Raw genomic sequence first — 27,014 nt, 5'->3', positions numbered from 1 at the left:
CCTCCTTTGTTTACCCTTCACCTCCCTTCCCAGCCTCCCCCTTCCCCCCTCAGTCCCAATCCTTCCCCACCCCCCACCTCCCCCACCCCCCCCACCCCCCACCCCCGCACCGACGTTGTAAAGCTCGTTTTGGACATGACAACTTGTACTTCTCATTGTTGCAACAGGTCCACCTGTATCCTTAAACGACTTGTTTTTCCCCATCTCCTCCACAAGTTATACTGACATCAAATATAGTGAAAGCAGGGGTTATACTGTGGGGGAGGGACATACAAAGCAACAAAGAAAGAAATAATCTTATAATGCGTTAGAAACACATGCATGAAAGAAAAAAAAACATTAAAATACATATCTTAACGTTCATTTCCCTAACATCAACTTATCTGACCTTTTCTGCTTGACTCAGACATATACTAGATATTGCAAATAAGGGAAACCATGGGGCCTATGTTTCTTTGGGCCTGGCTTACTTCGCTTAATATAATTTTTTCCAAGTCTTTCCATTTCCTAACAAATGGGGCAATGTCATTCTTTCTGATGGAGGCATTTTATCAGACTGTTTTAATATAATGCACTCTTATTTCTTGATTATAGATTATGTTACCAGTTCTCAAATTTTATACAAGTTTATAGCAATGATTAGTTCTTGTAATTGATGATATTTTAGAACAACTGGGCAGGGATTTTGCTGTCCTATTCAGATCAGTCTTCTACATATTCTTTATTCATGCAGTTTGCATCAAATGAAAGTAGCTTCAATTTTTAATAATACTATAGTAACATTTTCATTTGGCTCAGTATCTCTACTAAGCAAACTGTTTGCTTAGTAGAATTATTCAATATAACATCTCCAATTACTTAAAATGTGATGAACAATTACTACATTTCTATAAAATTGTTTTAATGTAAATCAATTTTTAAATCAATGTTTTAACGTAAATCAATTGGTGAATTAACAATTCATCAATTGATGTCAATTTTGCAAAGACTATTTGGAGAGACAATGTAAATTTTATGTTTAATTTTAATCTGCGTTTAAAAACTAAATCTAATGGGAGAAAGTTAAGAAGGGGGACATTGTCCAAAAAAGAAAGGTACTCATTACCTGACTTATGCCTTCCGTACAACACTCTCATAATAACAATGAAATTGTACTTTAAAATTCAAGTTACATTTAAATTAAATTTTGAATAATGGATTAGTCTCTTCGTGCCAAAATATAACATGGCAGTCTAAGATAACTTACAAAACAGAAATTCCTGTCAACAAAGTTCGATTCCAATGCAAATATGCCAGGAGAATTGATATAACAGGACTCTGTCCTGTTACTTCTACATTTTCCTCCTGGATTCTCACATGTTCTGATCTCTGAACATACATAGAAATAGGCCTCTGCTGACTGCTTCTTCCTCCTCTTATAAAGGTGTCAGTCCTCCTGAATCATGAGCCTCAAGCTTATGATAACTGTGTACAAATCAAACCGTAGAGGATTATATATGGGTTTCAGTATCTGAAGCTGATAGGATACAATGTAATGCAGCCTAGAGGAGTAGAGGAGAAGAATGGCTTACTGCTTCTCCTTTTGCCCTCTTCTGGATTCCTTGGAAGTATCTGAGAAACCAAAAGACAATAAGCCAGAAGTAAACATAAAAGCTTTGCCAATTTTATGTATATAAGAGTCTTCACAACAGAAAGCAGTTTTAAATTTTAAAATGTCTGAAGAGTGATGTTTTGCACACATTTTAGAGGAAGAACAATGTTTGCAAAGAAAGGCAGGACAAACAGATATCTGGAGTGAGATAGTGTATTCTACGGATCTTACTAACGGACTCATGAGGGAGTGCAGAAACTAGTGGAAGACAAAAGGTCAATATGAATATTTTGTTTATTCAAATTAATCATTGCCCTAACTACCAGTCTCTGGTGATTGGTTGTTGGCTAGCTTTGAAAAAATGAAGTGTGCTTCTTTCCAAAGATTTATTGCATGAAGAAACAAAAGGTACATATCCATATGAAGTTGCTGGCCCTCCGTTGATTAGTCAACCTTCCAATTCAGTCTGTTTGGAGATAAGGCATTTTTATGTCTTCCAAGTTCCCATTGATTGATTTCAGTTCAGACTTAAAAGACATATTGCCATGTATTTTCTACTTGTCTTATTCTTTACACTTTTGAGATTATGGGCCACCCCATAATACGGTGTTGTTGACATAAATGCAGTGCTTAAATATTTCATGTGTAGAAAAATCTCATGCTAAATCTCTGCATAAATAACATTTTGCCACTTGAAAGTGAAACATATTTTTGTATTACTTTACAAATATTCAAATGCTCTGATTTGTTAAGGAATTGATTTTGAACAATTTTATAGACATTCACTTTTTCATAAATTTAGTATATATCTTGAATAAATGTAAAGATATATAACTAACATAACTTGAAAATAGAATATGAAAAGTAATAATAAAAAGAACATGGAGCACTGCTAACTTTTAATTAGCAGAATGTGCAATTGCCTGTGCAAATACACGTCATTTTTGTAAAATAACTATTTTAATAGTAACATTATTGTTGATATTTAATAAAATATAGTAAAACAGAAATAGAAAACAAGACACAAATATATTTATATAATTCATGAAATTATTTCGTGTATGTGTATGAAAGTGTGTGTGTATGTGTGTGTGTGTGTGTATGTGTGTGTGTGTGTGTGTATCTGTGTGTGTGTGTGTGTGTGTATGTGTTACTGGTGATTATCTCCAGAATCTTGCTTACTAGGACACTGCTATACAATTAACCATATCTCTAGTCCTTATTTTCTTTTTCTTTATTTTTTATTTTTTTTACATATGATCTTGAGCTTTTGCCCAAATCTGTTTTATCCTAAGTCCCCCTTCTGAAGTGTGAGTCATAATGTCTGGCTTATTTTTTTCTGATAAGGCTTTGGGAAGACTTCCTGGACTGGCCTGAAATCTTGACCCTTCCGTGTACACTGTTTACGTATGTTAGGATTACCTCATGGCTAGAAATGGATTTTTAAAGTCTTTCTTTAATTAATCATAAATTCTGTCCATTAATGGCAATAAAATCCATCTGTAGTAGTTATAAAACTATGTTAGGTTTTGGTTTTGTCTCAACATACACATATTTTAATATATGAGGAAACATACATGGTAAAAGATTCTAATTTTGCATTTATATCATCTGTGTTGTTGCTCCTTGTCCTAAATACAAAATGCTGACTTTGAAATGCAAAGCTTTCTCACCAGAGGATACAGAGAATGGTAATTCAGGTTTCAGGCAAGCTTAGGTAAGCAGGTTAACCTCTTCAGTTTATGTTTGGAGACTCAAAACTAAATTATCAATCTAATATATTGTGTGAAAGCCTGGCATCACCAATGAACTTAAATTTATGTTAATTGGATTTTAAATAGAAAAATAAATGTGATATGAGTAATATTTAAAATATTTCCTGGATAAGTTTAACAATGATTTATATTTTGGTATGGATTTAAATGCATTCATTTAAATATAGTTTTATTCATTTAAATATCATTCATTTAAATACAATATACATGGCTACATGTTTTTTTATTGAAGAGGCGATGAGCTGGGGGTTACAGTTCCATCGGTAAGGCAGTAAGTACATTTGTTTTTAATCATTGTTACTCCATCCCTCTTGATCTCCCACGTGTCCCTCCCTATACCACCTCCCCCAAGTAGGAATGTTCATATTCCACATAGTGTCAAGTGAGTGTCAATGTTGCGGAGGTTCATCCATTGTTCTGCTGTTTCTGTGATTCCCTTTCCCTTTCACATATTGCATTTTCTGTTAGGCAAAACACAAGGTACAAAAAAACTAAGAGAAATGAAGAAAGACAAAAACAAAAATAGTGAAAAAAAGAATGAACTATATGCAGGCTCCAATGAGAACCTCTTGTTTCCATAAGTTATAGTTCATGTTAATACGTTTCCTTTTATATAGTCCTTTGCAATAAGCACTTGGGTTATTGACCTCCCGTTAAGAATATCCTATACATGTACTGATTCTTACAAATGAAGGAGATCATGTGACCTGATTTTCTTTGGGTCTGGCTTACTTCACTTAATATAATTGTTTCCAGGTATTTCTATTTCCTCATAAATGGAACAATGCTATTCTTTCTGATGGAAGCATAGAATGATATTGTGTATATCTACCACATTTTCTTGATCCATTAATCTACTGAGGTGCATTTGGGTTGGTTTCATATCTTGGCTATGGTAAATAATGCCGTGATGAACATTTTTGTACTGGTGGCTTTAGTGTGGCCTTGTTTGTGATCATTTGGGTAGATCCCCAGAAGTGGGATTGCTGGGTCATAGTAGCTCTATGTGTAGTCTTTTGAGGAACCTTTACACAGTGATTGAACAAGTTTGCATTTCCACCAACAGTGTAGTAGTGTTTCCCTTTGGTCACCTCTCCACCAATATTGCTGTTAGATTTCTTGATTATGGACATTCTAATTGGTGTAAGGTGGAGATGTTGTTTTGATTGGCATTTCTTTTAGAGCCAGAGCTGTTGAGCAATTCTTCAGGTAACTCTTTGCCATTTGTATTTCCTTTTCAGAGAGGTCTCTCTTAAGGTCTTTAGCCCACTTGTTAATGGGGTTGTGGTTTCTTTGGGTGTTTGTTTTGGGGGGATTTAATTTCTTGAGCAGTTGGTATATTTTTTATATGAGACCCTTGTCTGTTGTATGGGTGGTGAAGATCTTCTCCCAGTCTGTAGGGTTTTGATATATTTTGTTAGCTATGTCCTTTGCTGTGTAGAAGCTCTATTGTTTAATTCAATCCCATTTATCCAGCCTTTCTTTGTTTTATTGTGTTTCTGGATCTTTTTAAAGAAAGTTTTGGCCTGTGCCAAGGATCCCTAGTGTTTCTCATATTTCTTCTTGTAATATTTTCAAGGTATCTGCTTTTACTTTGAGGTCTTTGATCCATTTGGAGTTGATTCTGGTCCAGGGTGATATATAGGGATTTAATTTTAGTTTTCTACGCATGTTTAGCAAATTCTGCCAACACCATTTATTGAAAAGGCTGTCTTTCTTCCATCCTATTTTGGGGGCAGGCATGGGGCTCCATGTCAAAGATTAGGTGGCCGTAGGTCTGTGGGTTCATTTCTGGGTCTTCAAATCTATACCATTGGTCCTCAGAGCTGTTCTTGTGCCAGTATCAAGCTGTTTTGAGTACTATGGCTTTGTAATAGAGTTTGGGGTTTAGCCTGTTGTTCTTTTTCAAGGAGCTTAAGATACATCATTAAATTGTTGGTTTGAGTTTTCTCCAATTTGTTGACTTAGGCACTCAGAGCTATAAATTTTCCTCTGAGAACTGCATTTGCTGTGTCCCAGAGGAGCTGGTATTTTGTTTGCTCCTTTTTGTTAAATATCATAAATGTTTGAATTTCCTATATGATCTCTTCCATGACCCATTGCTTTTTCAACAAGTTCTTGTTGAGTCTCCATATGCTGTAGGATCTATTGTGGCTTTTGGCATTGAGCTCTAATTTTATTCCATTGTCGTCTGAAAGAATGAATGAAATATTTTCAATATTTCTGAATTTTCATAAACTTTCTTTGTGCTCTAAAATATGCTCTATTTTAGAGAATGATCCATGTGCCACCAAGAAGAATGTAAATTCTGTAGTTGTTGGGTGGAATATTCTTTAGGTGTCTGTTAAGTCCAGTTTGTCTGTGCAATTATTTAGCTCTGTAGTTCTTGCCATGAGTTTTTGCCATGTAGAGGTGCAGTGACAGTGCAGAGGTGACAGTGGTGTGTTAAAAGTCACCAATATTCACTGTGTTGAGGTCTATGTGTGTTTTTAGATTTTGATAAGTTTTAATGTTATTTGCTAAGTTTGCATGTGAAGTCATTTTGGACTCTAATTGCTTCTTTGCTTGTTTGTTTGTTTTAATTGTGTTCCTCAGAAAATATCCAATAAGCTTCAGGGCATGTATTTTCCTACATTAAGAATAGAACTTTTGAGAATAATCTTAAACTGTAATATGATGGATTATTTTCTGTGTTTGTTAACCAAATGACAAAATAAATAAATCACTTATTTAAGAGATACTTGTAAAGCTTCTCCAGTTGATACCTGAACTTCCAGTAGGGATAAAAGAGCTCAGTCTTTTGAAAATGATTCCAAGGAAAATGCTTAAGTTAGAAATTTTGCAGAATCGTTGTTTCTTTTGGCAGTCTTGCCCCTGAATTGATCGATTCAATAAACATATTCTTTGTGTTGGAATATTTGAAACCTTTTTCATAGGCCTGAGAATAATAATAAATATTGTAGCTGGGTGCAGATGGTTCACTCCTGTAATGGTAGCTATTCAGGAAGTTGATATCTGAGAATTGTGGTTCCAGCCTGGGCAAAAAATGTTTAAGAGACTTATATCCAACTATGAACAAAAAGACAAAATACATACACACATATATAACATATTTATAAATTTTTATATAAATGTATTCATACTTATAATATAATTATGTTCATAAATATTATATTTCTTATTTAAAATTTCTTTCTTGAGATTAAATGATTTCATAAACTTCACAGTATTGTGGGATAGTGATACTTAGCTAAAGTCACAATCACATTTTAACCTTCACAAGGCGAATTGTCATTATCATGGTCTATAAAGCTTATGAACTCTACAAACTTTGACAAATATATTTATATTTATAAATTTATAATATATTTATGTTTATAAATATCTTTCTATTTACGTAGTTAGCTCTTCCTCATTAGTAAAATTATCTTAAGACGTAAATTAATCCTGCTTCTTAAAAGATGAATGCAAAAAATGAATTTTTGAATCACTCAGATGTACATATGTAAGAGCTGTTATCATTGCAAATTTTAATCTTATGTCCAATTGCTGGATGGACAGCTGACTAGAAAACGAATGACACAACTTTTTTCTACTGGGTCAGAATTACCATCTTGAATCGACCTCAGAATTACTCTCTTAGCTAATAGCCTCCTATTACCACAAAATCATTTTTCTCTCTTTTGGGATAGCATTGAATTAGCAGCAACTCCTTTAAAAATGGTTACCAGAATTGAGAATTATATCTATTACTGTCATCAAATCTCTCTTCTGAATTGGTACTTCAGAATTTCTGCACATTAGAATCATAGGGTTGTTCCCACTGTTCGCCAATACAATCCTCAAAGGTTAACTTAATTATGGATTTCAAATGTGTAAAGATTGAGGTCAGCAATTTTCCACCTTCACTAAAAGAGAATGATAGGAGTTGAGTGAAAATGTAGGTATGATAACATTAATACATATGAAGAACATATTTCTGTCTGTGTAGATTTGCACAAATGCAATATTGTCTTGCAAAATGGCTTGTTGGAAAGACTTTAGAATTACTGCTCATTTTCATTAATATTTTATATTCATAAACTAAAAACTAGAGATAAATTACACTTGTTTGTGCTTTTACTGAACTTCTGGCTGATCTAAAGCTTAAATTGGAAAATATGTTAACATTACTTTTTTTATAAGCTTCCTGTTTTCAATTTTACACCTCTATTGTTTCAATCTGCCAATTATCTATGTATCTATCAATGAATGTTTCTATCAATCAGCTATCTGTCTACCTAGTTACCTATTTATTATCATCTCCTAAATAATTATCTATAAATAAATGTATGCATATATACTATTTCTGTAATTTATGCACAGGTAGGTAAAACTTTTTTTTTCTATTTCAGATATAACAAACTGTTACATTGATTCAGTTAATGTAATAATAGATAAACTTAGTAATATAGAAGTGAAGTTTTGTGTATTGTTTCAAATTCTTATCTGATAAAAAGATTATGGCTAGTAATTGTTTGGGGGAATAATTGATCCTATTTGCAATTGGCAGGCATACTAGAGCCTTGTGAATCTTACTTGAATTTTGACTTTCATTTTAATGTTTATTTTAGATTGCACCCACATCTGACAATGACTTTGGACGATATAATTGCACAGCCACTAACCGTATAGGAACAAGATTTCAGGAATATTTTCTTGCTTTAGCTGGTAAGTGTAGAAAAATAAACTTTTAAGATCTCATAAGATCTTATGATTTAAATTATTCAAATTGAAACTTCTAATTGTATATGTTAACATGATATTTCTTTATATTTTCATAAGTAACTAAATTATATCATTGGAATGAGATAACCAGGACTACAAAATTTGGAGCACATTTATTTGACATTTAGCACGAACTTACAATGTATTTAGTAGTCAATATGGTTATTCTAATTTCCAAAATAATTAAAAAGTGAATTATTTGTGAAATTAAGTGTCATGGATTTTAACATATAAAAAATCAAATTACAGCTAGGGTCCAGTGACTCACACCTATAATCCTAGCTACTCAGAAGGCTGAGATCTGAGGATCTTAGTTCAAAGCCAGCCTGGGCAGGAAAGTCCGTGAAACTCTTATCTGCAATATACCACTAGAAAACCAGAAGTGGTGATGTGGCTCAAATGGTAGAGCGCTAGCTTTGAGCTGAAAAGCTGAGGGACAGCACTCAGGCCCAGAGTTCAAGACCTAAACCAAAAAAAAAAAAAAAATCAAATTACATTTACATTAAGTATTTTAGTTCACACATGTTCTAGATACTTAAACAGTTGTATATACTTACCTTATTTTAAATTCCAATGCCTTAAATTGCACATATTTTAAGCTTAAAAATATTTGGTTATAACTTGTTTTTAAAAGTGATTCCTCTAAGTATGTATAAAAAATCTTATTGCCAGCCACTGGTGGCTCACGCCTGTAATCCTAGCTACTCAGGAGGGTGAGATCTGGGGATAGTGGTTCAAAGCCAGCCCGGGCAGGGAAGTTCGTGAGACTCTTATCTCCAATAAACTACCAGGAAACCGGAAGTGGTTCTGTGGTTCAAGCCATAGAGCACTCGCCTTGAGCTGAAGAGCGAAAGGACAGCGCTCAGGCCCAGCGTTCAAGCCCCACAACCAAAAAAAAAAAAAATCTTATTGAAAGGAAAAGAAAGGAAGGAAGGAAGGAAGAAAGGAAAAAGAATATGTTAATGTGTAGATACAAAGTTGTGATATTTGTCAGTATAGTGGTAAGATAAATATATGTTGACCACAATTATTTTAATCTGGAAATCTCACTATATTTTAATTAGATATATCTCTCTGATATATCCGCCTCTCTCTCTCATTCTCTCTCTATATATATATGTATTATAGATTGTGTGTGTGTGTCTGTGTGTGTGTATGTATGTATGTGTGTGTTTTCTGTCACTTCTGCTCCATGAACTCTAGGGTTGTGTATTTTGCTCTGCCTCTGGTTTTCTGGTGCTTAATTGGAGATGAAAGTCTTGTGGACTTTTTTGCCCTGGCTGGCTTCAAACTACAATCCCCAGATCTCAGCCTCCTATGTAGCTAGGATTACAGCTGTAAACTATCAGTGCCCAACTATTTACTTAATTTGATATTATGTTTAACTAGATTAAGAATGTGAAAATACCCTTTTAATACAAATCAGAATTTTTTAAATGGTCTTTTAAACAATTAATTTCATACAAGTACCAAAATATAGTTTAGTATGTTATCTTCTTTGAAGAAAAAATAGATCATTTTCTAACAGTTCTTAATATAATTTTTATTTCATATTAATTCAGTAATGATGCCCATTTTTGTTGCTTTCTAAATAGTTGTCAAGTGAGTCCTTAGTTGGAAAAGTCATGACGCTTTTTTTAGTCCATCATGGGGCTTGAATTGTGGGCCTGAGCACTGAACCTCAACTCTTCAGCTCAAGACTAGCACTCTACCACTTGAGCCATAGTGCCACTTCCCATGAAGATTTTTTTAACTTAAAAAAATTCACAAAACTCATAATATTCAAGTTATTATGAAACTTAGATTTCCTGTTTTTGTTTAATTCAAACACTCGTTGAGAAATTGGGGAAGTTTTTTACATTATGAGAGAAAGGAACAAGTAACCCCTTGGTAGAAATAAAAGAAGGAGGTAGTGAGAATCTGTGATGAGTTGAAGAAATTAAAATGATGAGAAAAGAGGAAACATGAGATGAAGGAAAGAAAGAAATTAGGTAACATGTATTGCCTACCATGAGGCCATAAGACAATTAGTTTTAATGAAACTCTTGAGAAATACACTTTCTGTGATTAGTATTATGAATAAACTACTGTGAAGTTTAGTTATGTACTAGGAAAATGAAAAATGTCCAGTTACATCAAATTATAATATAACAAATTATAATACCATTTGTAAAGATCAGTGGCATTCATTATTCAAATTAATTGAAAATGTTAATAAATTAGGCAAATTTTCTCATATAGGATATTAACCTTCTACATAATATATGAATTTATAATTCATATAATATATGAATTGTATAATTGTATTCAAAGCAGCACACCATTATATATTGTCTTATATTTTTCTATGATTAAGTTTTCTATGGGAGACAACTATATGGAAAGCATGAATTTATTTTTATAAGGTGTAAGAATCTTTAATACAAGGCAAAGTATGGACTGCATGCTATTGTTAATGAATTTCAAATAATACCATAAGAAAGAAGTGGATAGTTTGTTTACTTTTTAAACAGTATCAAATACTGTCATTTATTTTTCATACTTAAGTTCATCATTTCTTTATTTCAACTCCAATGGTTGAACTGTTCTTATTCTTAAAATATTGGTCTTCCATTTGCTTCCTTAATGATAGTAACATAGTTGTGCATGCATGGTATAAACATTTTATAGAGTATAATAACAGATTTAGTGGTCATCAGACACCTCTGTGTGGTGGAGGGAGCTGGCTCATGCTCCACAGGTGATAACCGCATTGTCTACCTGATCATACTGTTATAAAGACTGGCGGAATTAAACGAAACAAATGATGAGTTTCTCCCCCCCAAAAAAAATAATGAATTAACAGTTGTTATTACAGCTAAATTCTAATTTATACTGGTCACTTGCCTTTTGTGCAAAATGACAGAGAGCCAATATGTTTTTAGATTTGGTACATACATCTAAATATCTTAGGTCAGTGCATAGTAAAATGAAAAAAAATATGCCTGCTCTTAGGGGACACTGTATTAAATAATATAATATTATTGGATTTTGTTATTTAAAAAAATCATATGGCAGCTTATTGTACTTAGACAGTTCCACTTGTCCCAGGTGAGGCTTCCCATGTTGTGTTTCACTATTGATTTTTCTAACCTCAGTTCGGGACTCCATACTTCCCCCTATTATATCTCAACTTGTCAGTTTTGACTCATCTTTTTAACCTACTGAGACCTTGTCAAATCCAATAGCTGGGTTTTCTTTCTGAGATTGATTTAATTCACAAATATCATGAAACCGACATCTCTATGTTGACCCTAGACATGAATAAGTCTTATAATAGTCACTTTTGAGAACAGAGATCTGCTTACTGGTTAAACTTTATCAATTGAACAGAATTCTGTAGATATGACATTAATCAGAGTCAATCTCCTGGTCCTTCTACTCAGATGGATCTGAGCCAGATGCAAGCCAAATTGAGTTCCCTTTGAAATTCACTTACTTCCACTGAATAGAAAACATCATTCTCTAAATGTCCTAGCAAGGAAAAGCTTCTTTATTTTTTTTATTGCATTTTATTAGTGCATCTTGGTGTACAAGGGTTACACCAAGGGTACAATGTTCCCTAAGAAAATCCACTCTCTATAAGACTCTTCTTCACTCATCATCTGTAATACATTGTAATAAATTACATTTTTCTGCTGTAATACATGAATGAAAAGTTCTTCGACAATATTTACCCTCACTAATTCTATCTGTTTATCCTTCCTCTTTCCTAGTGGTACCCCCCTCCAGAAGATCCTGTTATTCCGTTGATTAAATATTAACTATATTAAGAGTGTTCAATGGGGCATTGCACACATGCATGCATTATAATTTACTCAGACTAACCCCCATCTATTGCTCCTTTATGTAAAGAGGATTCCTTACCCTTCAATTATTTATCAAATTTCAGTGAATTTTATTATACTATGTTTATAGATGGACAAAAAGTGTTTTACTACTATTCACCTTTCATCATTCTCTTAACTTCTCTTCCACTCCTCAAAATCAGTGTCAAAGTCACAACTATATTGATGCATATATAATGTAACACACACATATCTATATATCTCTATATCTATCTATCTATCTATCTATCTATATATATATGTAGTTCTGTAGATCTACAACTTTTAACACTAAATATTAGGAACAACTGGGTATTTATGCCAGGGAAACTTGAGGGATCATGGTGAAGAGACATCTTTGCCCCTGTGTTCATTGCAGTACTTTCACACTAGCCAAGATCTTAACCATTTGGTGTGCCCACTGACAGGTGTATGGATCAGGGAAACCATGGCACACTACACAAATGAGTGCATTTCAAGTATAACACAAAGATGAAATCCCATGTGTGCTTATGTGGATTTACCTGGAGAACATTATGTTCAATGAAAGAGGCCAAACACCGAAAGGAAAATACCTCCTGTTCTACTCATAGATTACAGCAAAATATTTTATTTTGCGGAAGTAAATAGTACCATGATTGTTTTCCTTAGGCATAGAGAGGAGAGGAGACAGGAAAAGTTAAGTCGAGAGCTATATGATTATACTTAGAGATGATCTATAGTAAATGCAAGTAGTTGATGATGAAATATTTTATTTCTGAAATATGTAGAGTGGTTTCTGTGAACTTAAATATGTGGAATGATAACTATTTGAAGTAATATACTACTTAGTGAGTTTTAACTAAGTATATATATATATATATGCATGTTTATATGTATAAAAGTATACATACATGTATAAATATATACAGATACTCATTATATATAAGTATTCATAAAAATAGACTTCAAAATATGGTATTGAGCAAGATAAAATTGACATTTGCTAAGATAATCATGATATTTTTGGTGTTTACATTAATAGTAACTCAATATCTCATTGTGGTTTTGAATTGGGTGCCTATGATGATAAGTTGTATCAAGCATTTTTATAGATCAGTTGATGATTCATCTTCCTTCTTAGATATATTATTTTGCCTTTATTGAAATTGTGTATTTTTTCTCTTAGAGATTGTAATTACAATCTTAGAATACAAGATACACTCAGTTATTTTTTGTGAACAGAAACATTTTCAAAATTATTAAAGACAATCTATTTTTGTTTATTTTATAATACTATTTTGGATCAAACCTACAGAAGAAATGTTGATACTATAACCTATTTAAAAATGTGAAAATGGCACTGTTTATATATAAGCTTAATGTATTACTTAACAATCTTATCACTTATATTTATTGATAAGATTTTGCAGTGTATATCCCACAAAACTAGTAAAGTGAGGGAAGGGCTAGTTTGGCAAGGATGGGAGAGACTGTAGAAAGAGGTGACATTCATCAAAATCCATTTTATTCAGAACCTTCTTTGTTAAATGACACTTACTTTGTACAACTATTTAAAGTTAATTCAAAAAAATCTGTAGTAGAAACCTTGGAGGTATCAGAATTCTATACATTTATTTTTGAGCCTTACAGTTATGATACAACATATTTCATAACATCTCTACATAATTTACAGTTAGTAATTAGAGTGGGCATATACAATGCTGTAGCACTTATAATGTTTATATCCAAAAGGCCATAAATTGCCTTCTTGGAATCTTGCCCAGGACTGTATTATGTCACCTCTTTTCTCAACTCTATAATACAGAGGGCATTTGATTTTTCACTGCCACATGAGTTTATAGGAATATTTAATTGATGTCATATATACATGTATATATAAACACATATACATATTATGTATTTACATATCATAAAATAACAAACTTGTTTCCTTTTTAATATCAAAAATTATACTATACATAATATGGAAAGAGAATGGAGTAATAAAGAGAATTCCCTGTAGTATTTACTGTTACAATAAATCCTTAGGATTTCTTAAATATGGATTTTAATCATTTCCTCTTTGAGATATTTTTCTTTCACATTTTCTTCTCAACATTTTCACCTTAGAAACATAATTTAAAACATGTTTTATATCAGAAATTAAAATGAAATTTCCATCAAAGATATCTCCTTTTACTTGTGATAAGCCAATTAATCAATCCATGCCATAAACTACTCTAGAGAGATTTTTGTCTTTATTTTAAAAGGATTTAGAATTCAATATTTTAACTAAATATAAGTGAAGTATAAATAATAGAATCAATAAATTGAAGTATATTTATTTCAAAATATCTGCACTTTCTGTCAGCCTAATAGATCCCTCAAACATTCATCCAAATATAATATAAAGAAAATATATGTCAAAACAAACTTTATTAGTGATTAAATTAAGTTTTTTTTTTTTTTTAGTTTTTTATCGTATTGCAAAGGTTTTGAACTCAGGGGCTTGTGGGTAACTAGGCTGCAAGACATTGTTGAGCCATTTCTTCAGCTCTGTTTTTCATAGATTTTTTTTAATATTTTTATTTTATTTAGCTGTACAGAAGAGCTGGCACTGAACAAAGCAGCTTATATCACTACTTTCAACATTCTTACTTTTCAATTTCTATTTTTTATTGTTTTATTTTCCTTTTTAAGTTTAAATTTATTTTAAAGGTGATGTACAGAGGGGTTTCAGTTACATGTCAGGTAATGAGTACGTTTCTTTTTGAACAGTGTTACCCCCTCCTGCATTTTCTTCCACTCTTTCCACTGCTGATTCCCTTGACACCCCAAGTTGTAAACTTCATTTTCAACATAGTGTCCAGTTAGTATCACTGCTGAATTGGATCACTCTTTGTCCCACCATTTCCACTTTTCCTCCCCAAAACAGATAAACTTTACCCAAGACAAAGATTGCAGAAATCAAAAACAGTTAGAAAAATGAATATGCCAAAGGGGAGAGGGAGCAAGGAAGCAAGAAGGAAGCAAGGAAGCAAGGAAGGAAGGAAGGAAGGAAGGAAGGAAGGAAGGAAGGAAGGAAGGAAGGAAGGAAGGGAAGGAAGGAAGGAAGGAAGGGAAGGAAGGAAGGAAGGAGAGAGGGAGGGAGGGAGGGAGGGGAGGGAGGGGAGGGAGAGGAGGGAGGGAAAGAAGGATTTCAAATAGAATGATAAAAATCCTACTGTTTTGGTTTCTTGGAGTTCATTTCTATAAACACCATTTTATATGGTCATATCCATATAAGTATTGAGCCATTGAGATTCTACCTCACCTCAGTTAGAATGGTCATTACATATATAAAAAACTAATAATAACAGATGCTGGCAAGAAAGTGGCCAAAAAGGAACCTAACTACACTGTTAGTGGTAATCTTGTTCAACTACTCTTGAAAGTGGTTTGGAGGTTCCTCAAAAGACTAAACATAGAGCTTCCTTATAACCCACCAGTCCCACTTCTGGGCATTTACCTAAATGACCATAAACCAGCCCACACTAAAGCCATCAGCACAACTATGTTTATTGCAGCAGTATTTATCATAGCTAAGATATGGATCCAACCCAGATGCCCCTCAGTGGATGAATGGATCAAGACAATGTGGTATATATATTCACAATGGAGTTCTATGCTTCCATCAGAAAGAATGGTATTGCGCTATTCTTAAGGAAATGGTATGACCTGGAAAAATTATATTAAGCAAAGTAAGCTAGATCCAAAGAAATGTAGGTTGCATGTTTTCCCTCATTTGTCATAACTAAATATGTCTTTAAATCCACAAGTTAATACAATGGATAGTAAAAGAAAAAAAATTACGCTGGGACATGACTAAACAGCACTCTAAGCATTCACACACTGAGTCCAAAAGAGGATATTCTTAGGAGAGTATTACAACTACTCTTTATTTTCAACCTACACTATTCCTCACTTTTCTTAAGATTTTAGGATATGTATTGATTTAGTTTTCAGTTTAACAAAGCAGTTTATGGCTACAATGCATCTTCATCTGTCATCCTTTCAACATTTTCACCCCTCTTTGAACCACCCCTTCCCATATTTTTCTTATTTTTCTTGACCACATTCTTCACCACCCCATTCCATTACGCATTTCCTTGTACTATTCCTGGATATTTTAAAAATGGTGCCACAATTCTCTCTCATGCAGTCATCAGCCTACTTTTGGCTTCCTATCATCTCTGGGATTATAGGCATGTTTCACTATACCTTGCTTCACCTCCATGGAGTATCATGGAGATTGCTGCTGAAGCTAGCCTGCTAAGGTGATCCTCACAGTTTTAGCATATTGCTTGGTATAGCTGGTACTGTAACCAGGTATGGGCTTAAATAATATAGGTTTCATGCTTTCCCTCATTTATAATAACTATGTCTTTAAATCTACAAATTAATCCAATAGATAGTAAAAGAAAAATAATATCAAAACTTTTCTGTCCAGATTGGCCTTTCACTGTGATTCTACAATTCTCAGTTTTCAAAATGGCTGTGGGGGCTGGGAAGGTGGCTCAGTGGTAGAGCACTTGCCTTGCATGCTCGAGGCCCTGGGTTCGATTCCTTAGCACCACATAAGAAAAAAGCCAGAAGTGGCGCTGTGGCTCAAGTGGTAGAGTGCTAGCCTTGAGCTGAAGAGCTGAGGGACAGCGCCCAGGCCCAGAGTTCAGGCCCCACGACCGGACCCAAAAAAAAAAAAAAAAAGAGTCTCAAAATGGCTGTGATTAATGGAATAATTCTATTGATACATAGCTTCTTCTTCCAATGTAATGATCTTCCTTTCTTTCTCCATCTGTGCTTCACTTTGTCTCACTTTTGACAGCATGTACATATGTATGCATACATGTATACACACATGCACACAGGCTTGTTTTCCTTGACCTCAATATAATATTCTATTGTATAGAAGAAAAGAAAGCAAAATATTTCCTCTATAAATTAATATTGAGAGTTCCATTTGCAATTTACTATTACTAGATGTGCTATTAGAAAGGTACATTTATTCTTGAATTTTGAAGCGTTAATTCAGGTCTGAAAGGAAGCCCAACAGTTTTCTTTCCTTCCTAATTTTCCTAAAGCCACAAGTCTTAAAAAATGGTGATCTGCATTGCCCGTTGTATGTTTCCCATATGCTTTTTACTTTGTAGATGTCCCATCCAGTCCCCATGGCGTGAAGATAATAGAGCTGTCACAGACCACGGCCAAGATTTCTTTCAACAAGCCAGAATCCCATGGAGGTGTGCCGATTCATCACTATCAAGTAGATGTCAAGGAAGTGGCATCAGAAACTTGGAAAATAGTACGCTCCCATGGAGTTCAAAGTAAGTCAACAATATATCCATGTGAATAATTCACATTGTAGTTATTAGATCTGTGTTTTATATTTCTTTTTCATTCATTGCATTAGGCTTGTGAAGACATACTCAATGTCTTGTTCTCCTTAAGGATATTTTTTATTACAGAGTTTTTGATCTCTTATGTTTTCTGAGATGTTGGGGATTGAATCTATGGACTTGCATGTGTTTAGGAAGATAGCTAAAAAGAACCTACATGCTGAGTCTCCATTTTTGAATATATATATACATATACATACATTTATATACATACACACATACACATATACATACATACATACATACATATATATATATATATATATATATATATATATACACACATGTATAGCTTAATAAAGCCCTCAAAGTTTTACTTTTGGAGAAAATTTGCTTGAGGAACCCAGAATATCATCAAAGGTATTTTCATAAGTAAAATGATGCGTGGTCTCAAACCAACAGCTCTTAAAGTTCATAGCAAAAGCAAAATTCTCAAAGTCTTGTAGCTGAGGACTTCTCATTTTAATTTAGGACAAATGTTTGAATAAATGCTTATTTTTCTGTGTTGTGGTTGACTCTATTTTCAGAGATAATTAACAAATAAATGAAAAAGTACTTTATTTTTAGATATGGTCATGTAACTAAGTCGTTGTAGTAGATATAACTATTCTTATTGAATAATTATAGCACAAAATTTATGTTTAATTTAGCATTTCCATCTTCTCTGTCCCCCATTGTGTTGGGTCTTCATGAGTGTAGAGGTAGCATGAAGTACATAGTCTCTGGGTGCTGAAGTAGATACCTTCTTTCTTTTCTTGGTGCTATGGTTCTCTTTTGCATGAAAAAATAAATGTAACAAGAGATTATATTTTCATATACACATATATAATATACTCTGATAAATTATCTTCTCCATTTCCCTTTCATATTCTCTTCCTTATCTTTTAAACAATATTAATAGGTATTATTTTAATTTCATAAGGAAATATAAAATACTAGAGCTACAGTCACACCTTATTGCTCTTTTCCTTGGCTTCCTTCATCCACTGATTTCAACTCGATCAATGATCTTAATTTTATTCACATGTCAGCAATTGATTTTTTAAAGTCTGACTCTGCATATGAAAGAGAAGAATTAATATTTGTCTTTTTCATTCTGGTTTGTTTTACTAACCCTGCTGATGATCTCCACAAATTTTCTTTGACAGTCAACATAATTATTTTTCATGACTAAATAAAACTCTTAATTTTATGTTAATATCTGAATTTAATGACTCTGTTTGCATGTACTTTTTCTTTTATTCTTTCCTATGTTTACTTGAAACTTCATATATTTTACTATTTTCTGTTCTATCTCTTGATCATGAAGTATTTCAACTACACTCAAACTTGGCTTTCAAATTGTTGAAGTTTCTGACGTTACAGGTGCTGAAATGGTTTTCTGTTGACTGGTTTGTGCCAGCAGAATCTCATAATAATTGTTGGTTAGTATGTCTTATACTTTTTAGATTTAAACTGAATGTCTTGCCTTATCCTAGTTATTGACAATGAGATAAAGGTTCAGTTTTGAGTGTACTATTATGTAAAGTTGCTTTGTTCCTGGAAGTTTTCCTTGAGGGCTAGAAATCTAGAGGAACTAGAGATTCTTTTTTTGTACATTTTTTATTTAAAAATGCTGTACAGAGGGTTTACAATTACACGATCAAGGTAATGAGTACATTTCCTATTGAGCATTGTAGCCTCCTCCCTTGTTTTCCTCCTACCATTTCTTCCCTCCCACCTCCACAACTACAACTCCCTCTCCCACTACCCCCGAAGTTGTAAAGTTCATTTTCAACATAGTGTTTTGTACATCTCATTGTTACAATGGGTTAACCTGTATCTTATTTAAGCATTTTGTTTTTTCCTTACCCTTCCTGGAATTAGAGAAGTATATATACAAGATGCAGGGCACTCATCAAATACAATGAAAACAGGGGTGATACTGTGCAAGAGGAACACACAAAGAAACAAAAAAAAATCACATGGTACATTATAAATACATTAGAAAAATAACAAGAAAGAAAAAAGATATTTGTGTCCCTATCTTGGTTTCACTTTGCTTAACATCATTTTATATGATCATAAGTATATAGCTTGTATTCTTTTCTACTTGTCCTCCACATGTACAGAGATTCTTAACTTTTGGATTTGGGGAATTCTTGAATTTTGCGATCAGGTCTATACTATTTTTCATTTAATATTTTATTTGATCTATCTGTCAAAGTAGTGTTTGTTTCAAGAACTGGATTGATGAGTTACTTCATGCTTTTATATTTTCTAGTATTTTGTTTCTTTCTGAGAATTTTGAGGAGCCTGGCTTCTTCTTGTTTATTATTTTCCATGGAAATTATTGAACTTCTTTGTCAAGATTGGGTGTGAAAGTTCTGAATGTCTGAGTACCAGTGATGTTTTCTGTGAAATACTATAATTAGACAAAACCCTTTAAATGCCTGATAACCTGTTTCCTCTATGTCATTTCCTCTTCCATTTTGACATGCTAAGGTCTTCATTTAAATAAATTGTTGAAAGTACAATGTTCAGATTATACCTGCTCCTTTTTCCAGCTTTCTAGGTAAATATATCAATGAAAAAAAAACTAACGATCTATTTTAAAGACTATATACAGTTTTAAATAGTGAAGAAACATTGCTTTGGTGACTTTCTTTTATGAATTATAGCAATTTAAAAGATCTATGTGAACATAATTATACTCATGAACTGGAAACATTTATTGAGAAATAAGGCTAGATGTGAGTATGGAAACACAGGTGAAAATGTCCCTGACTATTTCAGCTGCTTCTCTTTGACCTTATTCTTCTTAACAGAGAATGAGACAGTTCCCCGAAATAATACAATGCTTCCTCTGGTTGTGAAAAATCTAGCCAGCTGAGATCACACAGAGGTCTTTTCAGTCTTTACCAAATTACTAAATGGTAAAGCCACAGTTCTTCCTAAAGTGAGAGATCATTTTATTTGAAAAAAATGCCAGTGCTTTTTAAATAGGACTTTCACTGGAAACTATTAACATTTTCTCTAATTGAAGGAACTAGTGACTAACCACATTTGGAAATAAGTAAACAGAAAGATTTTCCGATCTTATGTGGCATTCTTTCCCTTAACTTTCAGTTGTGCCTTTGAAGGATGCAATTGCAGTATTTACAATGTAATCCATTTATGCTAATTTTACTATTATACATTTAATTTGTCAACTGTGATTAAAGTTAAAGACATGTCATGTTGTGCCTAGTGCCAAGCAGTTTTTCACAAACTTCAGTTTCATTGAAGCAATAAAAATATGATTGAAACTCAATTGAAAAGTTAATTTAATGTCAGTTTGATAGAAATATTTTAGTATTTTGGGGGGAATTTTTAACAAACACTTTAAGATTATTTTGATGTAGAGATTTGTACTTATAAAAAGTATTCCTATGTCTTGTAAACAATAAGCCAGTTTTGAAAATACTGACCTGAAATAATGCCAATATGAGGAAATGAAATTATGGTACATTAGATGATCTTGAAATTACAAAATTCAAATAATAATTACCACCAACTTTTATTGAATAAAAAAGTCTGATGCATTATAGAACAAATGTGGACATGTTTAGAAATTATCTTTTTATAACATTGTTTATAATTAGATCAAAACAACAAACTAGTGGATAAAATGTACTCTTTGATATGTATATACTTTCTGTGATGGTCAATATTAATCTGCATTAGAATCTTAATTCTACTTAAGCTTTCCTATTTATTTTTCCATAATTCCTGTATTGTCTCTCTTCTTTCTTTTATTTTTAATTTTTGTTCTTTTATATATTTCTTTTCATCATTTGTATTACAGTTTCTCAGTGAAATATATCTACTTGAAAAAAAAACCCTTCATTTTATTATTCTTGAATTCAGTTATGAAATGCATTCTCTTAACTTTTAACTGATATTTGTTTGTTCTATGCCTGTCCCAGGGCTTGAACTCTGGGCCTGGAAACTATCCTTGAGTTTTTTTGTGCTCAAGGCTAGTGAACCACATCGCTTTTCTTCTTCTCCTCCTCCTCCTCCTCCTCTTTCCCCCTCCCACCCCCTCCTCTTCGTCCTCCATTAATTGGCTATGTGGGGTGCATAATTTTCCTGCCTAGACTAGATTTAAACTGCAATGTTCAGATCTCAGCCTCCTGAGTAGCTCGGATTACAGGCTTAAGCTAGTGGTGCCTTGCTTTAAATGATTTTTAAATATGCCTTGAAATTATTTATGCTCTATGATGTTTTGTGATAAATGTTCTTTCCTTTGTTTTTACTTATTTTTTCATCTTTTGTCAATTGGATTGAAAACTTTCTTCAAACCTTTGGTGATGCTAAAAACTACGTGGGTTTGAAAGCAAGATGAAAAGAGAGCCAAGCTCTGTTTTATGACAGAATTGCTCAATTATTGTAATCATATGACTGTCTGTCTTCCTCACCAACAAAAGTTGGAGAAATATCAGTGTTTCAAAGATAATATCTTTTTGTGATTCAGTCACTCTATATTGTTTATTGAGTCTCTGGATAGAAGAGCTATGTCTTAGTTGGTGACAACTTCACACCCACCTCCATCATACTTAAGAATCTGAGAGACTAAAGTTCATCTCATACACAGTTTGTAAACAGGCAGATCTACATTTTTGTTTTAAGTAATCAATATAAAGTATTGTCTTTTCATTATAGAAGTGGGTTGTTATGGAGGAAGATCAATAGATTTCCTGTCACTTCCCATTGCTAAATGTTCATTGTAACATCACTGCAAGTTATGTTTTGAAGTGTTTGCTTGGTGGTATTTCTTCTAATTCAATTTGTTTACAGTTACTGGAGTTTAGCTGGCTTTCCTCCTTTCAAATTATTCAATTTCACTATTGCAGAAACAGTTTAAAATAATCAGTGTTTAGTGTTAGCTCTAAACCACAACAAATTTGAAAATCTTAATGAGTTTCAGTCCTTTTAAAAATTCTGTACAAGGAATATTTTCTATGATTACACTATTTCCATCATAAATATGCCTAAAGAAAAAAGGCTAGTTTTTCTAAATGGCTACATTTTATATGGTAAAGGAGAAATTGACTGTAAAAATCATCTTCCTATGTTAGTTGCAATTGCAATAAGATCTTATGAATTGCAGAGAAAGGAGAGAAGAGTAATCCACACTAATTCCATATTTCTGTGAAAGAAAATTGAGTCTAATTTGCATGTACTGGAAAGGTTTCTGTATGTTAAAATTCAAAACAAGAATATTTTGGGCTGTTTTCATTGTGCTCATGAAAAACAGCTGAATTAGAATATTACATATAATTGCAAACTTCATTAATTTAAAATGTACAGATCAAAGGATGTAGGCAGTGAGCTAATGAAAAATTAAGGAAATAACAGTTCTCATATTATAACTTGTCTCCTTGATATTTCTTCACATTTCTCAAGATTTATATATAAATATACATATTTACATATATAAAAAATATAGTAAAATATATAATATTATATATCACATATATTATATTATATATTATACTACACATAATATAATAAAATATATTTATATAAATATATATAAATCTTTACATAACCAGACATGCAATATGACAGAATGTATCTCAAGGAATTTAAGCTTTTTTCTGATAAAAATCAATGAGACTTTCTGTGCATATATAATTGTATTAATCAGAAGAATGTTAAGAAGAAATAACATTAGTTTGTATGCAGAAATAATTTGTGAGTAGTGAGAAAAAATTAATATTTTGATGGCTTTTTAGAAACTTCATCCACAGGGAGATGATAGTATGCATAATTCTTAAAAATTCTTAAAATGCTTTCAGCATATCTACATCAAATTTACTGAAATCATTGGTGTAATTCACTTAATTTCTTTGGAATTTATATAAAAATACTTGATATGAGTTTTTTCTGCGAATTGATGTTATATAACTGGCTTTCATAACAAAATTCTATGACTTTTTCTTTTTAAAAGTGTTTATTGTTGTTATTATAAACAGGATATACAGAGGGATTAGAGTTACATAAGTCAGCTAAAGAGTTCATTTATTTTTGGACAATGTGAACCATCTCCTATGTATTATTTTAAAGAAATATATCTAAAAAAAAAAAGAAATATATCTAGATATAAAATCTTCAGTATAATGGAGATAATAGCCTAAAAAGTTAAATTATCTTAATTCTTCCTACTTTTTCCTTTTATTCTTTCCTTTTATTCTTCAGACCAACTAAATAAATAAATAAAAGCAGCATTCATGTCTTTGAGACTGCTGGCTTACCTAACATCCAAGAAAGTCACAAGTCTCCTTTGGTGACAATATAAGTCCACATAGCTTTGTCAACCTAGATGTGTCAATGTGAGGTTAATATATTTCTCACTTTGCCCATTAAGGATTATGTTACTTGAATCCATTTCTACTTCGATCTTCAGGAGAAAGGATTCCTCCTTTACAGGTTATTGGAACACCAGGGCACAGAGCAGAAACTTTATATTTCAAGCATAAAGCACATCATCTTGTTCAAGGTAGCACTGTCCACTCAGTTTGTCTCATTAGTTCCTCTTATCATACATTTTTTTGTGTTTATATCCTTGACTTGACCAGTGTTTCTCACTTAATACAAATATTTGTCTTTTCGCCGCTATGTGTTGGTATTTAAATTTAGATCAGATTAATGAAATGATAGTTTCATAGTGGTTTTATATCATTCTTTGTAATTTGAGGCAGTAGTTTATCCCCTTTATTTTATGGATGTGGATTAAACACCAAAATACTGTACTCTGTGTGTGTGCATGCATTTGTGCATGCATACATGTGTGTGTGTTTGTGTGTGTCTGTGTGTGATCCTGTTACATAAATGACCTACCAGAACACATGTTAAAATTTACCTCTGTTTATGGAATTAATAGCTTAAAGACTTAAGTGGATTATAGTAATTGGGGATAGGACTTTTGGGAGTTAATCAAGTTGATATTTGACAAAAGACTAGGACCTTTCTACCTTCAGAAGCAAAGAGACCTGTTCTAAAGTTATCATCTTACCATGATAGTGTTCATTCCTCAGGGACTTTTCAGAATCCCCATCAGCAAAGAAACCTTCACTGGAAGAGACTCAGGGACTTTGAACCTTTAGAAACAAGAAATCATAGCTTTATGTCCTATAAATCATCCAATACCATTGTAAAATTTCTTATGTGCAATACATATGTATATCTACAGAGGAGTATATAAATATTTATACATATACAAATATATCTATAAACATTCACATATGTGTATACAACTGTGTTTGTGGGTAAACAAATTAAAATACACACAAGAATAGAAATAGGACTTGTGAATAATTTTTAAAAATGTAATCTGGGCAGGACTCAATGAGGATAGCTGAGCTCTTAAATGAAATCTGACTTGACAGTGTTAGTGGCATGAATGAATACTGTATTAAATGAAGTATTACAAGAGAAATAATTAAGGGACTTACAGATTTTATCGGTTTGCATTTCATTCTAAATATTGTGGAAAAGCATTGAATATATCATAAGAAAACATATTTAGCATTTTTGATGGAGTTATTATCAAGTATTAGCATAACCAACAGTTGATCTTGTGATTCAGTAGGACACTTGAAATTTTCTTTATTGCAGGAACAAAATTCTTGTACTATATGACCAATCCTAAATGTATTTTTTATTTGTTTAGCAATGAGGAATATTTAGTTTATTGTGTTAATTTATATAAAATCTTTTCCCTAGGTTGAATGAATTATTTCACAAGTTCTTTTTTAATACTTTTTATTGTAAAAATACTGTACAGAAGGGTTACAGTTACATGAGCAAGGTAATGAGTACATTTCCTATCAAGCAATGTTGTCTCCTCCTTTGTGTTTCCCCTACCATCCCTTCTCTCTCACCTCCACAACTATACTCCCTCCCTTCATCCCCACCTAAATTATAAAGTTCATTTTTCTTTTTTATTAATAAGCTTTTTATTGTGAAAATACTGTACAGAAGAGTTACAATTACTTGAGCAAGGTAATGAGTACATTTCTTATCAAGCATTGTTGCCTCCTCCTTTGTTTCCCCTTACCATCCCTGTCCTCCCATCTTTCCTCGCCCCCCCCACCAAAATTGTAAAGTTCTTAAGATAATAAATGTGTAAGTCTTTTACACTACATCATTCATATAGGGTTTGGAATATTCTTGATTTTTTAATAGTGGAATAAAAGTAGGTAGTGATTGGTGATTCTGAGTATGACTATTACGTTGTAGAAATACATGGATCTGACTTTATGGAAATATGTACACAAATGGAATAAATAAGCAGACACACAAAACCATTTACAATTTGCTGTGTTGAGCAATGAAATTTTAATTTAATTTACATATACATTTACATTTAATTTAATTTACAAATAGTAGATTATTAATTTTGACTGTTATTATTATTAGATTATTAATGTTCTAGGTAATATGTAAGGTGATAAATTAAAAATGTAATCATCTTTTTTTCATATAAATTTAGTGTAATGAATATATTAGTATTGTTTTCTCTTATTTTCTGTTAATTGACATTTGTTATATAAATAAATTTCTTTAGGTAAAGTTAAACATTGATACTGTAAGTTTTAAAACATTCAGGAAAACTTGAAATATTGGATGATATCAAATGGACCTTGCTTGCCTTCTAAGTATTAGACTATCCAACAATCATGTAAATGTCAATAAGTATTGTCTAGTGAGAAGGCCTTAGGATAATTGATAATATGATTTCGTAACAAATATGGAGTATTCAGATTTCTTACTAAATAGGTAATTGCATAACAAAGACAGGTTTTATTTTCAATTGTCATTAAGCAGGTGATTAATATTATTATTTACATTTTCATGGGCACATTTTCCTTTCCTGACTACATGGGAAAACGAGCAAAAATTTTCCAAAGAATAGCTATTATGAACAGTAATTTATTCTCCTTTACATTTTATTGTTTTTCTAAACACAAGTGAATTTCATAAGGGAAGATTTTATTTCTTTTTATGTTCAATGTTAAAATATGTATAACAAACTAGAGCACATGATTTATTTTCCATATTTATTTTCACTCCATTGTCTTTATAATTAGTATATTAGCATCTAAAAACAAATCTTTATTTTATGTTTATTATCTGCTGACAAGCATATTCAAACAAAAAGTTATTTGAACAGTCATTTAATATTTTGTACTTTTGATCTATAACTGTACTCATTGAAATATGTATGAATTAATATATACATAAATTCTATTAGCAATAAAACTCGAGTTAGTTGATTTTTGTAATTGGAGTTTCAGTGATATTGTGTAGGTAAGTAACATAAGTAGGTACAATTAGATTTGTCCATAAAATTACTGCCTTCATGAGAGATTAGATGAAAGATTATTAGACTTTGCCAGAGAACCACACAGACATCCAGGTATAGAGAATAAAGAAAGGTTTATTGCCAGGAAAAGGGGCCGGCCACACTCCTTTCACAAGTGAGAAGTGAGATGAAGCACCAGCGATTGTCTGAGGTGACCTACATAACCAAGAAGGTTTAGGAGGGGCTATTTAAGGGGCTGGGAGGCGG

At 32.3% G+C, this 27,014-nt stretch overlaps 1 protein-coding gene across 2 annotated transcripts in view; it reads left to right on the top strand.

The window, feature by feature from the left end:
* Ncam2 (neural cell adhesion molecule 2) overlaps positions 1 to 27,014 on the top strand; it is a 311,886-nt gene that overhangs the window by 242,220 nt on the left and 42,652 nt on the right. For both annotated transcript variants that reach the window (XM_042676924.1, XM_042676925.1), the window contains exons 11-12: positions 7,980 to 8,076; positions 17,171 to 17,344. In XM_042676924.1, coding sequence (XP_042532858.1) covers positions 7,980 to 8,076; positions 17,171 to 17,344 — 271 coding nt within the window. The remainder of the gene's footprint in view (positions 1 to 7,979; positions 8,077 to 17,170; positions 17,345 to 27,014) is intronic.

Source organism: Dipodomys spectabilis, unplaced genomic scaffold (genome assembly GCF_019054845.1).
Source record: "Dipodomys spectabilis isolate Male_0828 unplaced genomic scaffold, ASM1905484v1 ptg000032l, whole genome shotgun sequence".
Classification (NCBI taxonomy): Eukaryota; Metazoa; Chordata; class Mammalia; order Rodentia; family Heteromyidae; genus Dipodomys; species Dipodomys spectabilis.
The sequence above is the reverse complement of the archived record's forward strand: the minus strand, read 5'-3'. Positions and strand labels throughout refer to the sequence as shown.